Source organism: Puntigrus tetrazona, chromosome 12, assembly GCF_018831695.1.
Source record: "Puntigrus tetrazona isolate hp1 chromosome 12, ASM1883169v1, whole genome shotgun sequence".
Taxonomy (NCBI): Eukaryota; Metazoa; Chordata; class Actinopteri; order Cypriniformes; family Cyprinidae; genus Puntigrus; species Puntigrus tetrazona.
Window position 1 is genome coordinate 6,858,375 of NC_056710.1, and position 16,182 is coordinate 6,874,556.

The 16,182-nt window shown below is 44.3% G+C and overlaps 1 protein-coding gene across 4 annotated transcripts in view; it reads left to right on the top strand.

Annotated features, from left to right (window-relative positions):
- The window catches only part of plxdc1 (plexin domain containing 1), a 162,200-nt gene that overhangs the window by 58,590 nt on the left and 87,428 nt on the right, over window positions 1-16,182 (top strand). For all 4 annotated transcript variants that reach the window (XM_043253999.1, XM_043253996.1, XM_043253998.1 and 1 more), the window contains exon 2: window positions 13,701-13,867. In XM_043253999.1, the coding sequence (XP_043109934.1) occupies window positions 13,701-13,867 (167 nt within the window). The remainder of the gene's footprint in view (window positions 1-13,700; window positions 13,868-16,182) is intronic.

Here is a 16,182-nt window from a genome sequence, read left to right on the forward strand (position 1 = left end):
AATAGATGTGACGCGGAAACATCCTCAGGTCTTTTGTCTTCAAGGACCGCATTGTGTGTGAGTGTGTGTGAGGAGAAAAAATAAAATAAATAATATATATATATACAGTGGCAAGAAAAAGTATGTGAACCTTTTGGAATTTCATGGTTTTCTGAATAAATTTGTCATAACATTTTATCTGATCTTCATCTAATTCATTGGTAGTGACAAACACAATGTGTCTAAAAATAATAACACAAAAAAATGATCTTTCTTGTTTTTATTGAACACAATCATTCAACATTCAAAATGGCAGTGGAAAAAGTATGTGAAACCTTGAGTTAATGACCTCAAAATAGCTAATTGGAGCTAATTGGTTTTAGCACACCTGGAGTCTTGTTAAGATAATAAGTTTGGAGGTGTGGACTACAGCTACTTTGACTGATAAAAACCCCTCAAACCTTTGGATATTGCTCTGCACATGAAGAACATGATTATGTGAGCCATGCCTCGCCAAAAAGAGCTTTCAGAGGACCTACGATCAAGAATTGTTGATTTACATGAAGCTGGCAAGGGTTACAAAGTTATTTCAAAGACTTTAGAAATTCACCAGTCTACAGTTAGGCAAACAATCTACAAATGGAGACAATTTGGGACTGTTGCTACTCTACCTAGAAGTGGGCGCCCCGTCAAAATGACACCAAGAGCACAACGAACACTCATCAATGAGGTAAAGAAACAACCCCGAATGACAGCCAAAGATTTGCAGGCCTCACTGGAACTTGCTAACATATCTGTTCATGAGTCTACAATACGTAAAACACTGAACAAGCAGGGTATCCACGGCAGGACACCGCTGCTTATTAAAAAGAACATTGCTGCACGCCTTAAGTTTGCAAAAGAGCACTTTGACACTCCACAGCGGTATTGGCAAAATGTTTTGTGGACTGATGAAACTAAGATTGAACTATTTGGAAAAAACACACAGCACTACATCTGGCGTAGAAAGGGCACGGCATATCGTCATGAAAACATCATCCCAACTGTAAAGTATGGTGGAGGAAGCATCATGATTTGGGCCTGCTTTGCTGCATCAGGGCCTGGCCAGCTTGCAATCATTGAGGGGAAGATGAATTCCCAAGTATATCAGACAATTCTTCAGGATAATGTGAGAATGTCTGTACATCAGCTGAAACTGTGATGCAACAGGACAACGACCCAAAACACCGGAGCAAGTCCACAACAGAATTGCTTCAGAAAAACAAAATCCGCCTTTTGGAGTGGCCAAGTCAGAGGCCAGACCTCAACCCAATAGAGATGCTATGGATTGACTTGAAGAGGGCCATACACATGAGACGTCCAAAGAATATGACAGAGCTAAAGCAGTTCTGCCAGGAAGAATGGCCTAAAATTCCTCCTCAGCGATGTGCAGGTCTGATCCACAGCTACAGGAAGCGCCTGGTTGAGGTTATTGCTGCCAGGGGGGGGTCAACCAGTTATTAATTCTAAGGTTTCACATACTTTTTCCACTGCCATTTTGAATGTTGAATGATTGTGTTCAATAAAGACAAGAAAGATCAGAATTTTTTTGTGTTATTACTTTTAGACACATTGTGTTTGTCAATACCAATGAACTAGATGAAGATCAGATAAAATTTTATGACAAATTTATTCAGAAAACCATGAAATTCCAAAATGTTCACATACTTTTTCTTGCCACTGTATATATATATATATATATATATATATATATATATATATATATATATATATATATATATATAAAACTAATATGACGCATCAAGAAGGGAGATGCTTGCCTCCGTGCTAGAGGCAGCTCTCCGATGACGATCGTCATACGTTTTGTTTCGAGTGCTTGGGGGAAGAGCACACGATCCTCGGGCTCGAGGGCGAGTGATTTGTTTTCTATCAAGGTGCTTTGCGCTCGCCTCGCCTTTTTTAAAGGAGGATCGAGTGGATCGCGTGCCGATCCGGCTGAGGCGCGTGAGACGGACCAGCCCCTTTCTCTTGCGCTCTCGCCGGATCGCGAAGCCATCGCGTCCGTTTCTCTATCGCGCCCCGGCGCTTCTTCTGAACGGATTTAGGAGACTTCATCTCTTGCTTCTGGGGAAGCAGAAAGTGCCACCACAGAGCGCTCCTCCCGCGACAATAAATCGTATGAGGAGCTACTCGAGGTGGTAACTCACGCAGTCGAAAGATTAAATCTAGACTGGCCCCAGGAGCGAGAGACCCCCAAGCGCTCGAAACTAGACAACAGATTTCTGTTGGGTAGCCGGGGGGAGGGGCCTCAGCGACGGTCTCTCCCCTTCTTTGGCGATCTCCATGAGGAGTTGGTGCGCTCGTGGAGTAAGCCTTATTCGTCCCGGGGCTACTCGATGATGCCCCAGGTGGAAGAGACGCTTGCGGGCTATCTCTCCCCTGGGACTTCATTGTCCCTGAAAAAGCCAACCCTCCCCACCAAGCCGTGCCATATGACATCTTCGCTGGTGGGGAAAGCTTTTCAGGCAGCGGGTCAGGCTGGTGCTTCCCTGCACACCATGGCGGTCCTGCAAGCGTACCAGGCTGACCTGCTGAAGGACTTGAGCACAGGCGTTTTTAGAGCTGCGCCGAGCCACAGATCTGTCTCTCCGTGCGACCAAGCAGACGGCCCGTGCCATCGGCTGTTCTATGGCTGCTATGGTGTCCACGGAGAGACATCTGTGGCTCAACCTCACGGGCATAAAGGACAAAGACTGCGCCATCCTCCTTGATGCCCCTGTCTCGCCTTCCGGCCTATTTGGCGACGTTAATAACGCTATGAGGAAGCGTTTGTGAGGTTTCTTCCTCGCCGTGCTCAAGAGTCGGGGCCGGGTGGACCAGGTCCAGTTCCTTTGAGGCGTGAGGCACAGAAGGACAGTGTGGCGAGCCGAGCACCCCCTCGTAGAGACTGGGACCTGCCTCAAGGAGACCGGACCTGCGGAGCATAATCTCCGCGAAAAAGAAGCCCTGATACTGGTGCACTCAGGACCGTGGGGGTGCCTCCCCCCGAGGAGGGGTGCGAAACATTCCAACAGAGAATAAAGGCTCCTTCCCAGCACCCTCAGGAAGCCATTGTTCAATCTCCGCCACCACTAGTGTTTCGGGGAGCAACGGTTTCCAACGAAACGTTGGATGTTCGGTCGCTTCCTGCCACGTTTCAGGACGCCGAACATCTAACAACCCCCCAACAAAACGAAGTGTCAAAATTAGTGCCCCTTTCAGAGAAGCTGGCAGCGTGGAAGCTACTGCCAAATATCTCTCCATGGGTCCAAAAGACCATAGAAAGAGGCTACAGGATTCAGTTCGCATATCGTCCTCCGCGTTTCAACGGCGTGATTTTCACTTCCGTGAAACCGGGACGGGCGCATTTGTTGATACAGTTGCAAACTCTGCTGGACAAAGGGGCCATAGAACGTGTTCCCCTAACAGACAGACAGTCAGGCTATTACAGCCGGTATTTTCTCGTTCCCAAGAAAGATGGGTGGCTGCGTCCGATTTTAGATCTTCGAGGATTTAACCATCACCGCAGAACATACAAGTTCAAGATGTTAACAATAAAAATGATTGTTTCTCAAATCCAACCGGGCGATTGGTTTGTGACAATCGATCTAAAGGACGCATATTTTCACATAGAAATATTGCCACAACACAAGAAGTTCCTGAGATTCGCTTTCGGGGGCGAAGCTTACCAGTATCGGGTTCTTCCTTTCGGCCTAGCATTGTCACCCCGCACATACACAAAATGCATGGATGCAACTCTGGCTCCTTTACGACTCCAGGGCATCCGCATTCTAAATTACATAGACGACTGGCTGATTCTGGCTCAGTCTCAAGAGCTTGCGCTTCGACATCGGGATGTCGTCCTAGCTCATCTCGGATCACTGAGGTTGAGACTCTAACGTCAAGAAAAGTGTTCTCTCCCCTGTTCAGAGGACAACATATTTGGGGGTCGTATGGGATTCGACCACGATGCAGGCACAGCTGTCTCCTGCACGCTTCGAATCCATTCTGAACACCCTAAAGAGCATCAAGCTAGGCCAGAAAGTCACTCTTCATCACTTTCAGAGAGTTCTAGGTCTCACGGCAGCTGCTTCCACAGTAATACCTTTGGGCCTCCTGCACATGAGATTGTTTCAGTTGTGGCTCAGAGCCAGGGGATTTCATCCAATGGCCAATCCCCAGAGGCAAATAAGGGTTACACGTCGAGGGCTTCGTACCCTATCTATGTGGTTTAGACCCCGGTTTCTGACTTTGGGTCCCACTCTAGGTCCGTGTTGTCGTCGCAAGATGCTAACGACAGACACATCCCTCACGGGTTGGGGAGCGGCCTTAGATGGCCGTCCAGCCCAAGGGATCTGGAGAGGTCATCTTCTCGAATGGCACATCAATTGCCTCGAAATGAAGGCTGTATTTCTGGCCCTGAAATACTTCCTCCAGCAGTTGAGAGGCTACCATGTCCTAGTGCGGGTGGACAACATGGCAGTAGTCTCTTACATAAATCGCCAGGGCGCACTGCGGTCGCGCCGCTTGAACGAGCTAGTGCAGCAGGTTCTGCTTTGGGCACAGGACAAGTTCCTATCCCTCAGGGCGATTTATATTCCCGGGCACATGAACATGGGAGCAGACTTGCTGTCCAGACAAGCTGTGACACATGGGGAATGGAAACTCCACCCCGAAGTAGTCAGTCAAATCTCGGAAAGATGTTACGAAGCGGAGGTGGACCTCTTTGCTTCACAGGAGACAGCACAATGTCCCCTCTACTTCTCTCTGACTCATACAGCTCCCCTGGGTCTGGACGCGATGGCCCATGTGTGGCCCAGAATGCGTCTTTATGCATTTCCTCCGATTGCTCTGCTCCCCGGAGTCCTAGCCAATGTCCGTCAACAGGGGTCTCGCCTCTTACTCATAGCGCCCCGTTGGCCAACCAGAATATGGTTCTCAGATCTAATATCTCTCCTCGACGGCGCGCCGTGGGCGATTCCGGTGAGGAGGGACCTTCTCTCTCAGGCACAGGGGACAATATTTCATCCTCGTCCCGAGCTCTGGAAGCTTCACGTCTGGCCCCTGAGAGGGACCAACTAAGTGATGCTGGCCTTTCAGCCAATGTAATAGAGACTATTCTTAGTGCTAGGGCTTCCTCCACTAGAAGAACATATGCTTCGAAATGGCGCATCTTCGAAAGTTGGTGTACAACACACCATGCAGACCCAGTTCACTGCCAGATTGTTTCAGTGCTAGAGTTTCTGCAAGAGAAAATGTCCTCAGGCATACGTCCTAATACTCTCAGAACTTACGTGGCCGCCATTTCGGCTTGCCATGCTCTGATTGAAGGGGCTTCCATAGGGAAACACCCTCTAGTTGTTTGCTTCATTCGAGGAGCTAAGAGGTTGAGGCCGCCCACTAGGGCGACAGTTCCTTCATGGGATCTAGCTATAGTGCTTGAGGGCTTGGTGGACACCCCTTTCGAACCACTAGAGTCAGCGCCTGTCAGATTTCTGACCCTAAAGATGGTTTTTCTAACAGCTATTACTTCTCTGAAGAGAATTGGGGATTTGCAGGCTCTGTCAGTCTCACCATCCTGCCTAGATTTTGCCCCTGGGCTGGTAAAAGCTATTTTGCATCCTCACCCTAGTTATCTTCCGAAAGTTCCATTCTCGACTGTAAATCTGGTCATCCTTGAAGCCTTCTGCCCTCCGCCATTCATGACACCGGAGCAGGAGAAACTTCACTTACTGTGTCCAGTACGTGCTCTCCAGATCTACGTCCACCGCACTAGCCAGTGGCCTAAGTCAAAGCAGCTTTTCGTATGCTATGGTGGCCGCAACTGGGGGGCGGCTGCCACTAGACAGACTATGTCACACTGGGTGAGAGATGCTATTGCCCTAGCCTATGAGGCGCGTGATCAAACTTCGCCTCTAGGAGTTAGAGCTCATTCAACCAGAGGGGTTGCATCGTCGACGGCTTTAGCAAGAGGCACGCCCTTGCGGCAAGTCTGTGATGCGGCAGGTTGGTCCTCTCCGCACACATTTGTTAGATTTTATAGTTTGGATGTCCATGCTACTCCGGGCTCGCATGTCCTTGAGTCGACATCCCAGAGTAATGTCTGAGACCTCTTCAGTGTTGCGCGCACACACTACACAATGCTGGGGTCCAGACACTCCTAGTCTTGGCGGCGTTGGTATTCTCGTTCCCATTAGCGCATTCAGCGCAGCATCGAGAGTAGCTTTTGATAGGGAATGGCTCGGGTTACTTGACTGTAACCCTGTTCCCTGAAAAAGCGGGAACGAGGTGCTGCGCCTCAATGCCACACTGTGGGCGTGACTGGACGTCCTTTCAGACAAAAATTTGACCTGAGGATCCGCGTCACATCTATTTATAACCTCCAGGTGTTCGTGATCAGGTGACGTCACCTGACCGAGGTTATATAAGCCAAACTTTGGCGTGTTTGACACACATGCTTCAACAACCGGTCGAACAAAAGACATTCTCATTAGCGCATTCAGTGCAGCATCTCGTTCCGCTTTTTCAGGGAACAGGGTTACAGTCAAGTAACCCGAGACGTTTCATGTTGTGGTCTACTCATTAAATTTTTTAAGCTTCTTTTAAGAAGAGGCCAGGAGATTCTTGGTAAAGCAGGAGTTCTGTTTTATTTAGTTGCTGTAGTCATCTGCAAGAAGCCTTTAAGAAATCTTCAAGAAAATCGTCAATAAATCTCCAAGAAACTCTAAGACACAGCACAGTAGAGTAAATAGGTTTTAAGGGGAAGGAGTACATAGAGGTGGAGAGCATTGAAACAAATGCATGCAAATATAGAACAGGAACTTAGCTCAGAACAAGAACTTTTTCAACCTTGATCTATTTAGCATACAAGTGTCATTCAAATGCTTAGGTGTGTTTTATGGTGCCAAAATCTCCTGCAGTTTCTACCTATTATTCCTTTATTCTCAGGCTATGTAAAGTAATTCGAATTTGTCCTATCCCCGAGTATTAAATCATACTCATTAGACAGGTCACAGAAGACTCTTCCGTGGTTTTGTTCTGCTCAGATTTTAGAAATCAGAGTCTCTTGTCAGACGAGCGTCTTGGTTATAATAAGATATAGGTTTATTATATGTGGATTAAATATGTTACAAAGAAAATACTTAAATGAAAAATAAAAATGAAAAAAAAAAAAGTTATACAAAGAAGTTCTAATGTAAATATAAAGTTCTCCATCTTCTATCTCTTGCACTCGATGATTTTCTTTGAAGATGTCTCCTCGTCTGCAACACAGCATCTGGTAACACTTTTTCCTAAAACTTTTGCTAATACATATCTCATTTCTGGCCATACTTTTAATGATATATTTAAATAAATGCTTGATACTTGATATGCCTAGTATCTTTTCTAATAAATTTCTATCTATAGCAACTCTGTTTACTTTTGTTTTCTATGATCTATTTCAATAAAAAGTGGATATAACATGCATAGTATATTTCTTTTTAATCCCTTTTGTTAATAAAGAAAATGCAACACCCTATGTTCACCTCATTAAATGTTCACAATACAAGGGTATTACAACAAACGGGACAAACTTACAAATTGATAAAACTGTCAGTTTCTACAACAGGTGCTATAGAAACCCTGAAACAAAAGGCACAGATTAACATTCACACTTAATTTGGGAAACCTGCCAGATGTTCAGAAACTGCTCAAGGCCTGGGCTTTCTGCTCTTAAAATTACAATATACATAACTTTTGTTCATAACAATATACAGAAAATGTTCATACTGTTATATTGTAACCTATATTTAACCTTTTATAAATGTGTAATGCCACACTGCAAAAACCTGTAGCTTACTCAAACTTGCTCATTATGCCAAATTAAGTATTTCTGTCAATAAACATATCAGTGCCATCAGAATGAAAAGTCCTTTGTCATTGTCCACAAACAAGATGTCTTAAAATGTTTAGTCATGTTGTCAATGTAACACTATGCACTGTTAGTGTTAAAAGATGTAATAAGTTTGAATGATAGTTACTGTACTGTAATGCAGAAGGCTGTATGACATATGTCCTTGAAAAGTACAAATTACTATATCTGGGATATTGATTAAAAGAGACTAAATGTTTTAAAATGTTTAAATTTAGGATATGGTTGATATCTCAATATTTAGCTGCACTCATCAGCCATTGTAAAGCTATGACTGACAACATGATCCACAATAGTGGCCCTTAATCTGAGATGTGCCTCTGTCCTTGGCCTCTTCTGGATGTTCACTCATTGTCAGAATTTTTTAACTCTTTTGTTGTCCTCTGTCTATATTTGCTTTCCAGACAGGAGATTCAGGAGATGTACCTTTGAGCCATTTCAGAGAACTGGTTTATAATTGGTTTATATATATATATATATATTCTTCATTAGTGAAAGTTGCTTGGACTATTCTAATATAAATCCGTGGAATTTATGCTTGGCAGTTTATGACAACTAGATCAACCATTTTTTAAGACTTTTGCACAGAGAACTGTATAATACACTTTGAGCAACATACAACCCCTGGCAAAAAGTAAGGAATCACCAGTCTTGGACGAGCACTCATTCAGACATTTCATTCTGTAGAACAAACTCAGATCACAAACATGAAACAATCATGAAGTCATTCCAAAGTGCAACTTCTTGGCATTCAGAAACACTAAAAGAAATGAAGAAAAAACATTGTGATAGTCAACAAATGCTACTTTTATAGAGCAAGCACAGGGAAAAAAATATGGAATCATTCAATTCTGAGGAAAAAAATATGGAATCATTCAATTCTGAGGAGAAAATAAGGATTCATTCAGTCAATTTCCTTTCCTTAATTGTGCACCTGTCTCAGATTAGATCTGCTTGTTAGTCTGCAGTTAAAAGCATTGCAGTTATCACACCATGGAGGGCTGCTAGACCAAGTGGGTTGGCAAGACACCACGTGTCGTGGCTCCAATAAGTGAGATGTCTCTTGAAACCAAAGAGAGGATTGTCAAACTTCTTGAAGAAGGTAACTCTTCACGCATGGTTGCCAAAGATGTGGGCTGTTCACAGTCAGCTGTATGTAAGATATGGACCAAGTACAAACAGCATGGGAAGGTTCTTAAAGCCAAGCGTACTGGTAGACCAAGGAAGACATCCAAGCGTCAAGACAGAAAACTGAAGGCCATATGTCTTGAAAACCAAAAATGCACAACAAAACAAATGAACAATAAATGGGAGGAAGCTGGAGTCAATGTATGTGACCGAACTGTGAGAAATCGCCTAAAGAAAAAGCTAAAAGAAAACCATCATTGACACCTAAACAGAAAAAACAAGACTGCAATGGGCTAAGGAGAAGCAATCATGGACTGTGGATGACTGGATGAAGGTTATCTTCAGTGATGAGTCACGAATCTGTATTGGACAAGGTGATGATGCTGGAACTTTTGATTGGTGCCGTTCCAGTGAGATTTACAAGGAAGACTGCCTAAAGAAAACATCCAAATTTCCACAGTCCTTGATGATATGGGGCTGCATGTCAGGCAAAGGCACTGGGGATAAATGCACAAGTTTACATTGACATTTTGGACAGTTTTCTTATCCCTTCAATAGAAAAGATGTTTGGGGATGATGAAATTATTTTCCAAGATGACAATGCATCGTGCAATAGAGCAAAAACTGTGAAAGCATTCCTTGGAGAAAGACGCATCCAGTCAATGTCATGGCCTGCAAATAGTCCAGATCTAAACCCAACTGAAAACCTGTGGTGGAAATTGAAAAAAATGGTCCACGGCAAGGCTCCGACCTGCAAAGCTGATCAGCAGCTGCAATCAAAGAGAGTTGGCACCAGATTGATGAAGAATACAGCTTGTCACTCATCAAGTCCATGCCTCAGAGACTGCAAGCTGTTATAAAAGCCAGAGGTGGTGCAACTAAATACTAGTGATATGATTTGACTGTTTTTTTGTTCGTCTGTTTTTCATGATTCCATATTTTTTTCCTCAGAATTGAATGATTCCATATTTTTTTCCCTGTGCTTGCTCTATAAAAGTAGCATTTGTTGACTATCACAATGTTTTTTCTTCATTTCTTTTAGTGTTTCTGAATGCCAAGAAGTTGCACTTTGGAATGACTTCGTGATTGTTTCATGTTTGTGATCTGAGTTTGTTCTACAGAATGAAATGTCTGAATGAGTGCTCGTCCAAGACTGGTGATTCCATACTTTTTGCCAGGGGTTGTATTAGCAATTAATAATTTAGAAAACAGCAGACAAATCAAAATTTATTCAAAAGACTAAGAAATGGCTTTTATGATCTGCACAAGTGACTAGATGATGTGAAGGTTGAACAAGTAGTTCCCTGTCTGTCAGTCACTATGAGTTATGTCATGACGACAGAGTGGGAACTTGCTTGGAGCCCTTATTAGCTCTGATAAGAGAAAGTGCCACTGAAATTGGAGTTAGACTCTGTGAGTATGACAGAACAATGTGGGTTTCGTCCTGGATGTTGAACACTGGACCAACTCTATACCCTCTTCAGGATGCTGGAGGGTTCCTGGGAGTTTGCCCAACCAGTCCACATGTGTTTTGTGGATTTGGAGAAGGCATTCGAGCAGGTTCCTTGCGGTGTCCTGTGGGGGGTGCTCTGGGAATATGGGGTAAGAGGCCCATTGCTAAGGGCTGTCCGATCCCTGTATGATCAGAGCAGGAGCTTGGTTTGCATTGCCGGCATTAAGTCAGACTTGTTCCCAGTGCATGTTGGACTACGACAGGGCTGCCCTTTGTCACCGGTCCTGTTCATTATTTTTATGGACAGGATTTCTAGGCGCAGCCGGGGGCTGGAGGGGGTCTGGTTTGGTGACCACAGGATAGCTTCTCTGCTTTTTGCTGATGATGTTGTTCTGTTGGCTGCATCTGGCCAAGACCTACAGTGTGCACTGGGGTGGTTTGCAGTGTGAAGCGGCGGGAATGAGGATCAGCACCTCTAAGTCTGAGGCCATGGTTCTCAGTCGGACAAGGGTGGCTTGCCCCCTTCAGGTTGGTGGGGAGCTCCTGCCTCAGGTGGAGGAGTTTAAGTATCTTGGGGTCTTGTTCACGAGTGAGGGAAGGATGGAACGAGAGATAGACAGACGGATCGGTGCAGCTTGTGCAGTAATGCCGTCGCTGTACTGGTCTGTCATGGTGAAGGAGCTGAGCCGCAAGGTGAAGCTCTCGATTTACCGGTCGATCTTCATTCCTACTCTCACCTATGGTTATGAGCTTTGGTTCATTACCGAAAGGATGAGATCTCGGATACAAGCAGGCCGAAATTAGTTTCTTCCGTAGGGTGGCTGGGCGCTCCCTTAGAGATAGGGTGAGGAGTTCAGTCACTCGGGAGGAGCTCGGAGTAGACCCGCTGGTCCTCCACATCGAGAGAGGCCAGCTGAGGTGGCTCGGGCATCTGTTTTGGATGCCTCCCGGACGTCTCCCAATGGAGGTGTTCTGGGCATGTCCCACCGGGAGGAGGCCCCGGGAAAGACCTAGGACACGCTGGAGGGACTATGTCTCTCGGCTGGCCTGGGAGTGCCTCGGTGTTCCCCCGGAAGAGCTGGAGGAAGTGTCTGGGGAGAGGGAAGTCTGGGCGTCCCTGCTTATACTGTTTCCCCCGCGACCCGGCTCCGGATAAGTGGAAGAAGAAGAAGAGTATGACAGCGTGCCTCACAGAAGAGCGTGCACAATCAGTGGTTCCACTGAAACATTTTCAGAGGCTTCTGGGGCATATGGCTTCGGCAGCTGCAGCTTGTTGTCGCACTTTCATCCCATGGACAGACCTTGCATTTCTTTAGGTCAGGGTGCCCTTCTGTCAAACAAGTGTCACGGCATGTGTTCGTAACCACGGATAATGGCAACACCACCCTGAAAAGATCCAGCTGATTTGGATTCAATTCGAAGAAGCTCATGTCAACCTGTTTGCTTCTTGTGGATCCTCTCATTCTCATTTTATTCCCTAACTGAGGCTCCCCTCAGCACAGATGCACTTGCACACAGCTGGCCTCAGTTCCTATGCAAATATGCGTTTTCCCCAGTGAGCCTGCTCACACAGACACTGTGCAAGGTCAGGGAGGACGAGGAACAGATCCTGCTGGTTGCGCCATATTGGCCCACTTAGACTTGGTTTTCCGAACTCAATCTCCTTGCATTCCTCTGAGGAAGGACCTTCAGTCTCAGAGGCTTGATGCCATGCGCCATCCTCCATGTCTGGCTCCTGGATGGGACTTGGCAGAATGATTTACCACAGGCTATGCTGAACCCTATTACCCAGACTTATAGAGCTCCCTCTATAAGTGAAGCCTATGCCCTGAAGTGGAGTCTGTTCATGAAATGGTGTTCTTCTCGCAAAGAAGACTCCCGAAGGTGCATGATTGAGGCAGTACTTTCTTTCCTGCAAGAAGAGTTGGAGCATAGGCTGTCACCCTTCACCTTGAAGGTGTATGTGGAATTGCAGGGTCCTGAGGGGTGCCAGAAGGTTAAATTCTCCTTGGACACCCCTTGTGCCCTTATGGGATCTCTCGAATGTCCTGGCTTGCCTTCAGAGAGGTCCCTTTGGGCCGCTGGAGTCAGTTGAGCTTAAGTTCCTGTCTGCCAAGGCAGCGCTCCTGACTGTGCTCACTTCCATGAAGAGGGTTCACGGACCTCCAAGCATTTTTGGTGAGCGAAGAGTGCCTTGTGTTCGGGCCGGCCTACTCTTATTTATTCCTGAGACCCTGGTCTGGATACGTGCCTAAGGTTCCGACCACGGCCTTTGCGATCAGGTGGTGAACTTGCAAACTCACTCCACCCGAGTGTTGTCTACTCCTTTGCGCTGGAGCTCTCTGGCAGACATTTGCAGAGCTGCAGGCTGGGCGTAGATATTACAGTCTTTGTGTAGAGCCAATTTCTTCCTGTGAGTTGGGTAACAGGTAATTGGCGGGATGAACTGGCCAGTATCTCTTACCATTCCCTCTCACCTGGGGATGTGAGTGCTGTTTTCCCCCTCCAATAAGTTCTATGGTTAACGAACCCTGGTGGGGCTTCCTCCGAGACCCCCAGCAGTCAGACTGGGTGGAGCTTGCCCGATTCTGGTCATCCCTTCTACTGGGCTAGGTGCTCCATATAGTTGATTCTCCACGGAGATCCTATATGTGTATTTTCCACAGTAAGGTTTCCTCTTGTGATAATGAGGGCTCCAAGCAAGACCCCAGTCTGTCATGATTACATAACATCCATCAGGGAACAAGGGTTACATACGTAGCCGAGACGTTTTGAAGATTACATTTTTGATCTTAGAAATACTCCAAAGTGACTGAGAAAAACTGTAAAGGGTTAATTAACCCAAAAATGAAAATAGGCCTGTGTTTTAGCTTCATTGTCTAAAGTTCATCTAAAAGAAGTCACAGGCAAATTTTTGTGTGAACTAACCCTAAGGTCACCATGAAACAGAATTAGGGACAGGTCTTCTATTATATATCCTAGTTAAATGGATTGTTCAAAAATAAAAATAAAATGTAGCATGGGATTAAATTATATTAGTTTTTTTGCTTACATGTATGAATTGTTCACAATAAGATCAATAGCATGCATTTAGGTAATTTTTATTTCATTCTGACGTCAACTTAGTGTGCAGATAATATAATTTTTTAAGCTAAGATAACATGCAGTTTTATTTTGTTTTTACGTCAGGTATATATCACGGGCAGTCAGTGAAGGCTAATGGAGGTCCATCAGACAACCAGAGAACAAAAAGAGACCAGGAAGATTTCAGCAGACGTACTCAGAACAGAACTGGACAAGAGTCAGCCAACAGGCTATCCATTGACATATTCCCTGACAATTTGACAGGAGTGGCGGTGAGTTAATTATTGTTATAATGATAACTTTTTAATTATAATCATAATTGTTGTTATTTTGACTTAATAAATTATTTATTATGTTAAGGTTTGTAACAATTTCAACATGATCCACTCAAGGGCAGCAGACGTGCATATATATATATATATTTATATTAATAAGCGCCCATGCCCACTTTGTGCCATCCTGCATACACCACAGTCAGAGAGGATACACACAGTAAAAAAAAAAGGAAAAGTGCTGCATGCACAGGAGCGAGTCAGAGAGTTGAGCAGTGTGGTAAATAATTATGGATTAATAATTCAAATCAATATGGAAATATCATACAGTTCATATGAGTACCCACTTCTGAAAACAAAACAAAAACAGTATTGTTTACAGCAAAAACAGTGACAAACGTTTGTGACACCTGGCACTTGATACATTCACATATTGCTCACAAGTATTTGCTCACCCATCCAAATAAACAGAATCAGGTGTTCCAATCAATTTCATGGCCACAGCTGTATAAAATTAAGCACCTAGGCATGCAGACTGTTTTTACAAACATTTTTGAAAGAATGGGTCACTCTCAGGGGCTGTGATAGGATGCCACCTGTGCAACAAAACCAGTTGTGAAATTTCCTCGCTCCTAAATGTTCCACAGTCATCTGTCAGCTGCATTATAAGAGCGTGGAAGCGTTTGGGAATGACAGCAACTTAGCTACGAAGTGGTAGGCCACAAAAACTGATAGAGTGGGGTCAGCAGATGCTGAGGTTGCCAACTTTCTATAGTACAGTACTTGTCTGACTGCATTGTGCCAAGTGTAAAGTTTGGTGGAGGAGGGATTATAGTGTGGGGTTGTTTTTCAGAAGCTGGGCTTAGCCTCTTAGTTCCAGATAAAGAAACTTTGAATGCTTCCTCATACCACAGCATTTTGGACAATTTCATGCTCCCAACATTGTGGGAACAGTTTGGAGCTGGCCCCTTCCTCTTCCTAAAAGCAAAGTCCATAAAGACATGGATGACAGAGTCTGGTGTGGATGAACTTGACTGGCCTGCACAGGGTCCTGACTTCAACCTGACTGAACACCTTTGGGATGAATTAGAGCGGAGAGTGTGACCCAGGACTTTTCGTTCAACATCAGTGTGTGACCTCACAAATGTGCTTCTGGAAGAATGGTCAAAAATTCCCATAAACACATTCCTAAACCTTGTGGACAGCATTCCCAGAAGAGTTGAAGCTGTCCTTGCTGCAAAGGGTCGACCAACATCATATTGAACACTACGGATTTAGGAATGGGATATCATTTAAGTTCATATGCGAGTCAAGGCAAGTGAGTGAATAAATAAAATGTACACTATTACTACTAGGCCTACTACTCTACTGAAGTGGTGGTGTGACCTGCCACTGCCAGAAAGAGTGAATGTGTTACAGGGTATTTTTTTGTCACGCTATACAACAAAAATGACTATTTTTGCCACAATCTTTTGCTGTAAACTACACTTTGTTAACATATAACGGTTTCGACCTTTTACCTGAAGTACTGGACAATTTTTTGTGTGTCCCTGACATAAACAATAATTACAGATTAAAGCTGAGTCTGATTTTTTTCCTTTTAGAAAATTTCATATTTGTATTTCATATTTAAAAAGCTGTCGGCATATTCAAAGGTTGCATAAAATGAGACCTACACAAGCTTTATGTATCAAGTTATATTCATCTGCCAAAGTTGCCGCTTTAGTTTTAGTAGTAGTTTATAGTAACTTTATACAGTAGCACAATTCATGTGCTAATTCTGTTTATGTTTGAGAAAATGTTTCCTCAAACCACAAAATGTTTGGTAATACACCTCTGGCACTAATTCATATGCTTTTAGAACTGTGCCTTACCAGTCTGAACACATTGTATCATTAAAGAACGTTCAGCCTCAAGCAACTTTTGTTTATCTGGAACTTGTTTGAATAATATGAAAAACCTCATCCTCAACCTCATCCAGTATACAAGCTGGATGCCAATATGTCTGTGAATGACTCCAGGCCGCCAGTTACCATGGTATCCAGGACACCTCTGCCAGATGAGATAAACTTTATGACCTAAAAGTATTTAGAGAGAATTTCCTTCCCCACTAATTCTCTCTAAAACAGATACTGCAATGACAAATTTTATTAAGTCCCAGACAATTTGTCCATGAATTTCCTGTAATGCTTATCCTTAAGGTTATTGTGCATATTGTTATCGGTTTTTATTGTCTTATTTTTTATATTGTCTTGTTTTAGTACATGTTTATGATAGATCACTAGTTTATATGACCTCATAATATCAACATATTT